Here is a 13,375-nt window from a genome sequence, read left to right as displayed (position 1 = left end):
ACCTGCTTTTTTTTCAGACCCTTACAGGAGATTTTGGCATATTTGTCATCGACAATGCCCATTTCATCGATCCTGACTCCTGGTTCATCATATTACCCGTGCTCCAAAAAGTCTCCCTCTTCACAGTCATGAGCTTAGCCCCGGGCTACGAGATAACAGAGAGCTTTTGCAAAGCCGCAGCAGACAACGCCGCGTCCTAGAAAATCACTTATCTTCATCTGGACAAGCTGAAAGCTTCAGCTGTGATGCAGAAAGTCTGCAAGGACCTCGGAGTGGTCAGCATCCCCAGGGATCTGGTGAGGTAAGTTGGAGGCAGGGGAGCTCTTCCTGAGGGCCTGAACCTCTGCTGACCGTGGTAGGGAATCAGGCCCCCAGGCAAGGGAGCGCAGGGCCACTAGAAGCATCCCGGACTCTAGCGAGTGCCAGGCGTGGGCGGCTTGTTATGCCTCACCCTGGTGGGTGTGCGCTGAGAGCGGGCAACTCCCGAGACACCCAGCCTGGGAGGTGTCAGCCTTGGCTGCCGCACAGGGAGGAAGGGAGGAAGAGTCCTGAGCCCAGCCGTGTCGGGGTGTGAACAGAAAAGGCCTTGGTCTGGGTGGCTGGGCTGTGGGGGAGATTCCCCGGGGCAGCGGTCCATCCGTTCCAGGCTCCTGAGGAGAAGAAAGGCAGGGGCTCGCTGCTCTGCGCTTTGGGCATTGTCCGCAATTCTTTTCCCATGGACTTCAGCAAAGGCTGGAGGTTCAGAGGGCACAAAAGCCCAAAGCAGCGGGAGGACGATCCCTTTCCAAAGTGAGGTGTAGCTGTGATGAAGGTGCTGGCTACCCTGGTATGCCTGAGTGACTGGCCGCCCACCTGAACTGTGTTTCACCTTACTTTCCTTGTGCTGGTCCCCGACGGGTCTGCTCCTGTGCAGATTCCTGATCCGAACCAGCTCAGGGATCCCATATTACTGCGAGGAGCTGCTGCGCTGCCTTCGTGCCAACAGCATGCTCCAGTTCTGCACCCGGAGGCAGTCTGGAAAAGCAAAGGACAACTGGGAGAGCCTGATCAGTAAGCACCTTGGCTGCGACTAGTGAGTTGCTGTGGCGCGTTCTCCACAGCAGAGTCTTGCCCCGTTGTTCCCCCATGGCTCTGGGCAGGGTCAGATCTTGGTCTGGCGGAGGTGTGGGCTCCTGCGCGCCTTGCTGTTGGGGCAGCCAAAGCAGGGGCAGTGAGTTCTGGTGGTTCGGAGGGACCTACATTCTTGGGGCGGGGGTTGCGGGGCTAAAACACGGGGGAAATCATTCCGAAGCACATGTGTTTGTGGTGTTTCTTAGGCATTCCAATTGGCATGTAGTTTAACTTGGCCAAAGGCTAGCTCACTTGAGAACAAACCCCAGCTTGAGGTGAGGGATGAGCTCGGGAAACTTGAATCCCAAACCATAAATCCCTACAAGGGTGCCGGTAGTGGAAGAAAACGGTGGTGATGCCATCCGAGAGAGCAATGCCAGCCAGAGTGCCGCGGCCTGGGGAAGAGCCAGGACTGAGGCCACATCTTGCGTGAGCACCAGCAGTTTCCCTGGCTGTGGAGGCGGCGCTGTCGGAGGCAGCAATGCTGCTGCTTTCTGCCCCGGGGCATTCTGTCGGCCCCTGGGGAGTCGGGAAGCTTTGACGGAAGGACTGTGTGGGAAAGCTGGTGTGAAGGCAGAACATCTTTGGGAGGGCTATGCCAAGAAATGCTTGCGGTGGGAACTGTTTTGCTCTGCTTCATGACCACCACGTTCAGGACAGGCACTGGACCATGTCAGAGGGGACTTGTCCCATCCCAAGTGAATCGTGAAGCGCCCGCGAGCTGTGAGTCGCTTTGCAAACTGCCTTATCAGTGCTCTCTTGCTCCGCCCAGCATCAGCAGTCGAGGCTTCATCCCTCGCAGCAACTTGGAGCTCCGAGGTGGGGAATGACGGCAGGGTCTGCCTCCTCAGGCCAGGCGTGACCCTGGAGAACACCGCGCTGCCCGTCCCCTTGAAAGGTGAGGGGCCGAGCACTGCTCTGCCAGCCGGCGGCTGTGCTGGGGCCCCTTCCCGGGGCAGGGTCTGGAGGGAGGCCGGGCATCCATGTGCTGCAGAGTCACCCTCTGTGGAATAATTACTAAATTGGCTAAAAATACAAAATACAGCATTGTTCACACGTTAAGGAAAAATATAAAATCAAGAGGCTTCTGAGGTAGAAAATAGCTGCAGCTGGCGTGAAGAATACAACATCTGTGGTTCCCTGATAAGGATGCGTGTGAAGCTACATGAGGTACGGGGTGGGATGCCATTATTCTGCGGCTTTGCCTTATGATGTATGGCAGATATGGGAATGGGATGATAGTGTGAAAGAGATAAGCTGCTGTTGGAGGATTTTTAGTGCAAAGGGGTCATCCTGTGAACACTCCAAGCACCAAAGAATTGCTAACAACTATGTAGGCTTTGTAAGTTTGAAGGATATGCAAAAACATTGTAGGGATGTTAGAAATGCTGAGACAAACAAGATATGAGAAAGTGTGCTGAACTCAGCGTGCGAAATGCAGAACTTCACCCAGGATATCGGAGGGGTGATTGTTCGCGTGGACAGATGCTTTAAGCCAATTATAATGTGTTGCTTACCGCATGCACAGCTCATGCAGCCAATCGGCAAATTGCCGGCGCGTGATGCGGAACCGGAACGTCTGTAATAACTGAGCTATCTGTGCAATAAAGTGGCATTAACCTGATCATATTGGTCGTTGTGTTATTGTCCGAGCCTTCCGCGTCAACAAGCTGCCAATTAGCTGCCCGCTCGATACTCGGGCAACATTTTGTCAAATTTTGATGAAATGCTGTCCTTTGTGCGAACTTTGCTTCTTACAATGTCATTATAATACCAAAACACACCTCCATCCCGAAGGCTGCCCACCTCCAAGGTGCGACCAGTCCTCCTTGAGTCTGAGCCCTGAATTTCTTGTAAACTCTACCTTTAATTGTGAAGCAAGAGAATTTTACACCAATCATAATAAAAGTATGTATGACTAAAGCCACTCAAACTCCACCTTGAAGATAACAAATAGCATAAAAATAGCCCGAGAGAGGGGGGATACCCAGGGAAGACACCATCGCGAAGAATTCCATCACTGATTTCCAGGATCAGTCGACGGGCTGAGCCTCTCTGCCCCCCCATAGGGACGCCTTTGGGTAAGACTTAGATTATACCGAGTGCTTCCTCGGGAAACTTAGAAATTTCTCTAGAGAATCTCTTTCCTACATTTATAGCCAGGCTGTATCGTTTATAACTTTGTCGCGCATTTTGTATATGTCACAATACTTTCATTTGCACGTGCTTTGCAGACAGTGTATTTATCACCGGCAATCCCAAGAACCTATCTATCTGTTGCTTAAATAAACCACACTGTTTCAGTAGCTGGTCGTTTTGGTTTCTCACTGAACGCGACCAAAGACTCGAGAGTGGCCGTGCTGGTTCATGAGCACGTCTAGACTGAAGGTGCAGTCCACTATTAGTGTATCCAAATCGTAACAGTTTAATATATTAAACGTGACTGGACTGATAGTGGTGAACTGGGCATCACTCAGAACTTAAACCCAGCCGCACCCGGCCTCCCGCCTCGGTGAGGAGTGTTAGAACGCAAGGGGGTTTATTTCCTGACAGAACCATTTTGCCCCTTTCACACAACACTCTCACACCCATCTCCTGGTCTGGATGAATTGCTTCTGCAGGTGATGATGACAGACACCGTTAGGAGAGGTTACTAGAGTCACTGCGCAGTCACTGGTGTCTCCAGAGCTCCTCACAGAGTGGAACTGAGAAACATGACCACTGTAGATCAAAACTGACATGATCATCATACAATCAGAGAGAAGGTAAAAAAAAGACAGAAACAAAGCAGCAATTTGTGTGGCAAAATGAAGGTCGCAGGCAGTCTGGCCAAAAACAGCCTGCCCAGACACGTCTTCCACCCCAGCCAAGGCAGTGAGTGCCCAGGGCTGGCCAAACACACCCCAGCCTGGCTGTAACCCAGCACCACCAGCCCCTCCCAAGCGTCTCTGGCCCATGGTGCCTCGACTCAGGGTCTCTGGGGGAAGGAGGGGGCTGGGGTCGGAAGACGTGCAGGAAAGGACAGGGCCCTGTTCTCCACTTACAAGTTTCTGCTTTTGAAAGATCCAGCAGTTTCATTAACAACACCCAGACTTTACTTAGAATCTAAGAATCATAGAATCAGAATGATTCCACCCTCAGCATCTTCAGCACCCACCGCAGCGTGAAGGGGTGAATTCTTTGCTGACAGTGGCTGGAAATGAGGACTGAGGTCAGGGTCTCACTCTCTGCTTTTTCTCCACCATGCCGTTCCCTTCCCTGGGCTCTCTGCAAACCAGAGAGTCTCAGCCCTGTCAAACCCCTGTCTCTGCCCTTGCTGTCTTTCCCCAGCAGCTCCTGCAGTGACTTTTCAGCAGCACCCAAATGCTCCTGTTCTCCAGCGTGTCCTGGGGTTTAGAGCAGTGTTCAGTCTCCCAGATGTTTTTTTCTCTGTGTCTCAGCTCTCCCTAAGGATTACTCTTAATAAACAGAAAATAATTGATTCCTTGGTGGAATGACAGCTCTGAGCTGGTAGAAACTGCGTTTCCATCTCAAGAACGGGCTGAGCTCCCCTAAAACCTGCTCTTTCAAAAAGGGAAAGTGAGGCAGAGCAGTGAGCACGGGCATGTCTGAACTTGGTTATCGGGAACACAACACGGGACAGGAGCCCAGAAATGGTATTCACCCCCCCTCCTCACAGATGACTGCGCTGTCATTGACTTTTAGACTAATACAGCCCTGATGGCCTGAGCCGGTCCCTCCAGCCTCCTCCAGTGGCCAGTGGGGAAGAAGAGGCAGAGCCAGAGCCAGGAGCATTTTCTCCAGCCACAGAGACTTGCCCTGTTGGATGGGTTGAGTCCTCCTTGGGTGCCAGGCTCTGTTCCCTGTTGGAAGAGGGCCTACAAACCTCTCCCTGAGGCACCAGGGTCTGGAGTGTGATAGGATGAAGGATGTGATAGGATGTGATAGGACGCTGTGTTCTCTGAGGTGTTGACTGGAGAACAAGGATCATGTCCCGTGACCTCCAGGCCATGTTCCTCTTCATGCAGCCCTCAGTGCTGTGTGCATTCCTTGCTGCTTGGTGTGAGAAACGCTCCTTATCCAATAACCACAGCTCAGGCAGTGACCTATACAAAGCACATTTTATTTAAACATTCTTGCAAGAACAGGTGTCCTAGTAGGTAAGCACACCTAAATTCCTGAAATAACCTCTGTTTATTTCCTGTCCCTGGCCGAAATGTCTCTCCCCTGTGTGGAGTAATTACTAAAATGGCCAAAAATACAGCATTGTTCACACATTAAGGAAAGGCATAAAATCAAAAGGCTTCTAAGGTAGAATACCGCCGCTGCTGGCATGCGAAGACTTCAACATCTGCGATTCCCTGTACAATATTGCTTACAAAGCAACATGGGGGATGGAGCGGAATGTGACCTTCCACGGCCCTGCCCTGTGATATACAGCAGATCTGGGAACGAGATGGAACCGTGGAACCGATAAGCTGCCTATTTGCTACCCTGAGCCAAGCTTTTGTCAAATTTTGATGAAATGCTGTCCTTTGTGTGAACTTTGCTCATTATAATGTCATTATAATACCAAAACACACCTCCATCCCAAAGGCTACCCGCCTTCAAGGTGCGACCAGTCCTCCTTGAGTCTACACCCTGAATTTTTCGTAAACTATACCTTTAAATGTGAAGCAAGAGAATTTTACACCAATTATAATAAAAGTACATATGACTAAAGTCACTCAAACTCCACCTTGAAGGTAAAAAATAGTATAAAAATAGCCGAAGAAAGGGGGGATATGAGGGAAGACACCATCGTGAACAATTCAAGGAGGATTCCATCACAGACTGTCCTGGTTCCGGCGGGGATAGTGTTAATTTTTCCTGGTATTCCATGCCATGTGAGCCATGCCCACCCTGAGCTGCCGGGGGAGGGGGCAGGAAGTTGCCACTTGGAGCGGGCTGGGGCGGCCTGGGTCTGGTCGGGGTCTGGTCGGGGAGCGGCGGTTCCGTAATCCTGTTTGTATATTCCTCTACCCGTGTTATTGTTGGTGTTTCTTGTTCCCTTTGCTGTTCTGTTAAACTGCCTTTGTCTCAACCCAAGAGTCTTGCCTTTTCTTCCGATTCTTCCTGTATCGGGAAGGCCCGAGCAAGCGGCACGTGGTTCTTTGTTGCCATCTGAGGCTAAACCACGACAGCCCTTTTTGGCGCCCAACGTGGGGCTCGAAGGGTTGAGATAACGACAGAATCCAACTAGACCTTGGAAAAATGAATTTTTTGTATGCATTTATTTTATTAGGTAAATAGTCGCTGGTCATCATGTTGCTTGGTTTATTCTCATGGCTGTGTTATGTGAAGTCCTGTATGGTTTATGTACTTCCCGTGATGCTGTTTATCACCTTTGAGAGAGGGATGAGGATTATCATTCTGCTGTCCTGTGCGATATCTGTTTATGATATGATAACATCACTGTTTAGACAGCTATTTTGGGGTGTTTATGTGGTGTTGCTGTCCTGTCCGTACATTGGGCACCGTCTCTCAGAATTTATTAATAATTACACCCAGTCTGTGGGGGAAACAGGGCGGGGGGACACTTTCCCCAGCTCTTTCGCCTCCCTTTTCTACTTCGGGTCAGGTATGACAACTTTTGAGAATTTTGAATATCCTTGGGATACTCAAACCAGCGTGTTCCTAGTGTTATGTCTCCTGAATACGTTCCAGGTCTTGTTTAGGGTTAAGCGACTATTTAAGACTAACACCCGGAGATCTGCTCCGAGGCTGGATAGTCAGGGGTGGCACGGCATGTGGGAGAGCATGGGCAGGTACCTAGAGAACTTCTCACCTCCAATGGTCTGGGACTTCACCCCTGAACAATTACAGGACCCTGATAGAGTGGTAGAATATTTGAAGGGAAAATGCTGTGGCTATTCTGGAGAGGCACAACTCACCGCGCTGTGCTGGGCCCTGGCCAGTATCCACCAGGCACTGCTCGGTGGTACGCAGCACCCTCAGGGGGAAGAGATGGAAACCAGACCGGCAGACACTGCGGCTGCTGCAACCCCTGCAACGGACACTGCGGCTACTGCAACCCCTGTGACAGACACTGCGGCTACTGCAACCCCTGTGGCGGCCACTGCAGCTACTCCAGCCCTTGCACCAGCCACTGCAGCTACTCGAACCCCTGTGGCAGCCACTGCCGCTGAACCAGGGAACCAACCCGTGCCGGTATCAGTTGCCCCCATACAGAAGAAGAAGTACACAAAGAAATCAGTTCTCTTAGTAAGGGATGACGATGAACCAGGGCCATCACGAGAGCAGGAGGAAGAGGCAGAACCAGAGATAATTACTCGATCCCTATCCTTGAGTGAGCTGTGGGAGATGCGAAAAGATTTCAGCCGACTTTCAGGCGAGCACATTGTCACCTGGCTGCTCCGGTGCTGGGATAACGGAGCCAGTAGCCTGGAATTAGAGGGTAGGGAGGCCAGGCAGCTGGGATCCCTGTCGAGGGAAGGTGGCATTGACAAGGCAATTGGGAAGAAGACCCGAGCCCTCAGCCTCTGGAAACGACTCCTGTCAGGTGTGAGGGAGAGGTACCCCTTCAGTGAGGATGTTGTATGTCAGCCAAGCAAGTGGACCACCATGGAAAGAGGTATCCAGTACCTGAGAGAATTAGCCATGTGGGAGATGACTTATTATGACTTGGACAATGCAGACTTACCCACAGACCCTGATGAGGTGCAATGCACAAGGCCCATGTAGCGGAAGTTTGTACGGAGCGCACCATCGTCATATGCCAACTCCCTGGCAGTAATGGAATGGAAAGGTGAAGAGGGACCAAAGGTGGATGAGGTGGCTGGCCGGCTCCGGCGATATGAAGAAAGTCTTCCCGCCTTGTCTCAGCTGTGGAGAAACTGTCGCGGAAGGTCCAGCAACTTGAAGAGAGTATGTCCTGCTCCTCACCTGCACGGGCCAGCGTCTCAGCTATTAGGAGCAGGCGTTTCCCCACTCAAGAGAGAGAGTACAGAGGGTACACACCACGAGGCACCCTGTGGTTCTACCTGCGTGACCACGGGGAGGACATGAGGAAGTGGGATGGACAACCTACTTCGATCCTGCGGACACGGGTACAGGAGTTGCAAGGAAGGACAACCACAAAAGGGAATCCCTCCAGGAAAAGTGCCGCCCCAGTTTCCAGCGGGCAGTTCCCCAGACAGAGCAGAAGGCCTGATCTTGCTTCTGATCCTCTTGAAGGAACTTCCAAGTCATTTCTGCAAGAAGTGAGTAATGGACACTATGACCAGTATTAGAGGGGCCCTGCTTCCGGCCAGGTGGAGGAAAGGGACAACCGGGTTTATTGGACGGTGTGGATTCGATGGCCTGGCACATCAGACCCACAGGAGTATAAGGCTCTAGTGGACACGGATGCACAGTGTACTTTAATACCATCAAGCTATAGAGGGGCAGAACCCATTTGTGTTTCTGGAGTGACAGGAGGATCCCAAGAGCTGACTGTACTGGAGGCTGAAGTGAGCCTAACTGGGAATGAGTGGCAAAAGCATCCCATTCTGACTGGCCCAGAGGCTCCATGCATCCTTGGTATAGATTATCTCAGGAGAGGGTATTTTAAGGACCCAAAAGGGTACCGCTGGGCCTTTGGCATAGCTGCCTTGGAGACGAAGGAAGTTAAACAGTTGTCTACCTTGCCTGGTCTCTCGGAGGATTCTTCTGTTGTGGGGTTGTTGAGGGTCGAAGAACAACAGGTGCCGATTGCTACCACAACGGTGCATCAGCAGCAATATCGCACTAACCGAGACTCTCTGATTCCCATCCATAAGCTGATTCGTCAACTAGAGGCTCAAGGAGTGATCAGCAAGACTCGCTCACCCTTTAACAGTCCCATATGGCCGCTGCGAAAATCTAATGGAGAGTGGAGGCTAACTGTAGACTATCGTGGTCTGAATGAAGTCACGCCACCGCTGAGCGCTGCCGTGCCAGACATGCTAGAACTCCAGTACGAACTGGAGTCCAAGGCAGCCAAGTGGTATGCCACGATTGATATAGCGAATGCATTCTTCTCGGTCCCTTTGGTAGCAGAGTGCAGGCCACAGTTCGCTTTCACTTGGAGGGGCGTCCAGTACACCTGGAATCGACTGTCCCAGGGGTGGAAACACAGCCCCACCATTTGCCATGGACTGATCCAGACTGCACTGGAACAGGGTGAAGCTCCAGAACATCTGCAGTACATTGATGACATCATTGTATGGGGAAACACAGCAGAAGTTGTTTTTGAGAAAGGGAGTAAAATAGTCTGAATCCTTCTGAAAGCTGGTTTTGCCATAAAATGAAGTAAGGTCAAGGGACCTGCGCAGGAGATCCAGTTTTTAGGAATAAAATGGCAAGATGGACGCCGTCAGATTCCAATGGATGTGATCAACAACATAGCAGCTATGTCTCCACCAACTAGTAAAAAGGAAACACAAGCTTTCTTAGGCATTGTGGGTTTTTGGAGGATGCATATCCCAGATTACAGTCAAATTGTGAGCCCTCTGTATGAAGTAACCTGGAAGAAGAATGATTTTAAATGGGGTCCTGAGCAACGACAAGCTTTTGAACAAATCAAACAGGAAACAGTCCATGCAGTGGCCCTGGGGCCAGTCCGGGCAGGACAAGATGTTAAAAATGTGCTCTACACCGCAGCCGGGGAGAACGGCCCTACCTGGAGCCTCTGGCAGAAAGCACCAGGGGAGACCCGAGGTCGACCCCTGGGGTTTTGGAGTCGGGGATCCAGAGGATCCGAAGCCCACTACACTCCAACAGAAAAAGAGATATTGGCAGCATATGAAGGGGTTCGAGCTGCGTCAGAAGTGGTGGGTACAGAAGTACAGCTCCTCCCAGCACCTCGACTGCCGGTGCTGGGCTGGATGTTCAAAGAAAGGGTCCCCACCACACATCATGCAACTGATGCTACATGTGTATGGTTGGACTCGATGATCTCAAAGGTCCTTTCCAACCATGAAGATTCTATGATTCTATGATTCTATGGAGTAAGTGGATTGCACGGATCACACAGTGAACTCGAATGGGAAACCCCAGTCGCCCAGGAATTCTGGATGTGATCATGGACTGGCCAGAAGGCAAGGATTTCGGAATGTCACCAGAGGAGGAGGTGATGCGTGCGGAAGAGGCCCCACCATATAATAAACTGCCAGAAAATGAGAAGAAATATGCCCTGTTCACTGATGGGTCCTGCCAGATTGTGGGAAAGCATGGAAACTGGAAGGCTGCTGTGTGGAGTCCTACACGACAAGTTGCAGTGGCCAGTGAAGGACAAGGTGAGTCGAGCCAGTTTGCAGAGGTGAAAGCCATTCAGCTGGCTTTGGACATTGCTGAGCGAGAAAAATGGCCAGTATTTTGTCTCTGTACTGATTCATGGACAGTGGCTACTGCTCTGTGGGGGTGGCTACAGCAGCGGAAGCAGGGCAACTGGCAGCGCAGAGGCAAACCCACCTGGGCTGCTGACCTATGGCAAGATATTGCTGCCCGGATAGAGAATCTGGTTGTGAAAGTACGCCACGTAGATGCCCATGTACCGAAGAATGGGGCCACAGAGGAACATCAGAACAACCAGCAGGTGGATCGGGCTGCTAGGATTGAAGTGGCTCAGGTGGATCTGGACTGGCAACATAAGGGTGAACTATTCATAGCTCGGTGGGCCCATGACTCCTCAGGCCATCAAGGAAGAGATGCGACATATAGATGGGCTCGTGACCGAGGGGTGGACTTGACCATGGACACTATTGCACAGGTCATCCATGAATGTGAGACATGCGCTGCAATCAAGCAAGCCAAGCGTTTGAAGCCTCTTTGGTATGGAGGGCGATGGCTGAAATATAAATATGGGGAGGCCTGGCAGATTGATTATATCACACTGCCACAAACCCGCCAAGGCAAGCGCCATGTGCTCACAATGGTGGAAGCAACCACCAGATGTCTGGAAACATACCCTGTGCCCCATGCCACTGCCCGGAACACTATCCTGGGCCTTGAAAAACAAGTCCTGTGGCGACATGGTACCCCAGAGAGAACTGAGTCGGACAGCGGGACTCATTTCGGAAACAGCCTCATAGACACCTGGGCCAAAGAGCATGGCATTGAGTGGGTACATCACATCCCCTGTCACGCACCAGCCTCTGGGAAGATAGAACGATACAATGGATTGTTAAAAACTACACTGAGAGCAATGGGTGGTGGGACTTTAAAACATTGGGATGCACATTTAGCAAAGGCTGCCTGGCTAGTTAACACCAGGGGATCCACCAATCGTGCGGGCCCTGCCCAATCAAAACTTCCATGTACTGTAGAAGGGGATAAAGTCCCCGTAGTGCACGTGAAGAACGTGTTAGGGAAGACAGTCTGGGTCAGTCCTGCCTCAGGCAAAGGCAAACCCATCTGTGGGATTTCTTTTGCCCAAGGGGCCTGGGTGCACTTGGTGGGTGATGCGGGAGGATGGGGAAGTCCGATGTGTACCTCATGGGGATCTGATTTTGGGTGAGAATAGCCAATGAATCAAATTGTGTGTTGTTAAGTAACACTGCCACTGTATGTCCTCATTGCTATAACTGCTATCAGTTGTACTATGAGTAAGGCACGGGGGTGATGGGATCAGAACTGACCTCAGCAGCTGGCGCCCAGCAACTTCCTCAAGATCTACATCTTCAGCCCACGCACTGTGGGCATGAGCCACACCGGGTGCACCCGTCACAAGCTCCGACAATACAGCATGCAACAGGCCAGCACACCCAGCATCTCACCTGCCCTGAGAGACTGTTCTGACAGATGGAGCCCAAAGCTCCATCAAAGATGAAAAGAACTCAACGGACACCTTGGAGGGATGGCCCATAAACTAAGGGCATTATATCTGCATGAATATATATGTGTGTGTATATATATGACAGGGGAAAGTGGTGGCAATTCATTGGAACCTGTAAGATCTGGGCCATACCATAGATGGTATGGACTAAGGGGTGGATAATGTCCTGGTTCCGGCAGGGATAGGGTTAATTTTTCCTGGTATTCCATGCCATGTGAGCCATGCCCACCCTGAGCTGCTGGGGGAGGGGGCAGGAAGTCGCCACTTGGAGCCTTGGAGCGGGCTGGGGCGTCCAGGGTCTGGTCGGGAGTGGCGGGGAGCAGCGGTTCCATAATCCTGTTTGTATATTCCTCTATCCGTTATTGTTGGTGTTTCTTGTTCCCTTTGCTGTTAAACTGCCTTTGTCTCAACCCAAGAGTCTTGCCTTTTTCTTCCGATTCTTCCTGTATTGGGAAGGCCGGAGCGAGCAGCACGTGGTTCTGTGTTGCTGTCTGAGGCTAAACCACGACACTGAAGTCACTCGAACTCCACCTTGAAGGTAAAAAATAGTATAAAAATAGCCCAAGAAAGGGGCGACATGAGGGAAGACACCATCGTGAACAAGTCAAGGAGGACTCCATCACAGACTGCCTTTGGCTTCTGGGACCAGTCAACGGGCTGAACCTCTCTATCTGTTGCTTAAATAAACCGCACTGTTTCAGTAGCTGGTCGTTTTGGTTTCTCACTGAACGCGACCAGAGACTTGAGAGTGGCCGTGCTGGTTCATGAGCACGACTAGACTGAAGGCGCAGTCCACTATTAGTGTATCCAAATCGTAACAGTTTAATATATTAAACGTGACTGGACTGATAGTGGTGAACTGGGCATCACTCAGAACTTAAACCCAGCCGCACCCGGCCTCCCGCCTCGGTGAGGAGTGTTAGAACGCAAGGGGGTTTATTTCCTGCCAAAACCATTTTGCCTCTTAATGCAACACCCTAAAAGTGGGGTACAGCCACCATAACGCTCCCAGTATTGGGGACCTGATACCATAACGCCCCTAATAGCTGCTTCAGGCACCCAGATGATCTTAACAGCAGGCTTTAGGTACCTTAACACCCCTAATATTGGGGTGCAGGTACTATAAGGCCCCTTATAGCTGCTCCAGGCTTGATACCAGGCTCCGAGCTACCGTCATAGCGGGGTCTAGCTCCCGTAATGCCCCGAATATTGGGGCCTGTTACTGTAACACCCCGAATAGCTGCTCACAATAGCTGCTAACAGCCTTCATATCACGCTTCAGCCTAACCCTCTGCTGGTGCCCCGCTCCCGTAATGCTCCTAATGCTGTCTCCAGCTACTGTAACATTCCTAACAGCCGCTCATGCGCTAACACCGCCTTGATTGAGGGGGGATGGGGGTCGCCCGGATG

At 51.4% G+C, this 13,375-nt stretch overlaps 1 protein-coding gene across 1 annotated transcript in view; it reads left to right on the top strand.

Moving 5' to 3' along the window:
- LOC141737443 (uncharacterized) overlaps positions 1-13,375 on the top strand; it is a 29,551-nt gene that overhangs the window by 3,979 nt on the left and 12,197 nt on the right. Inside the window, exon 2 of the mRNA XM_074572139.1 lies at positions 13,083-13,159. Coding sequence (XP_074428240.1) covers positions 13,083-13,159 — 77 coding nt within the window. The remainder of the gene's footprint in view (positions 1-13,082; positions 13,160-13,375) is intronic.

The sequence above is a fragment of the Larus michahellis genome, unplaced genomic scaffold (genome assembly GCF_964199755.1).
Source record: "Larus michahellis unplaced genomic scaffold, bLarMic1.1 SCAFFOLD_69, whole genome shotgun sequence".
NCBI lineage: Eukaryota > Metazoa > Chordata > Aves > Charadriiformes > Laridae > Larus > Larus michahellis.
The sequence above is the reverse complement of the archived record's forward strand: the minus strand, read 5'-3'. Positions and strand labels throughout refer to the sequence as shown.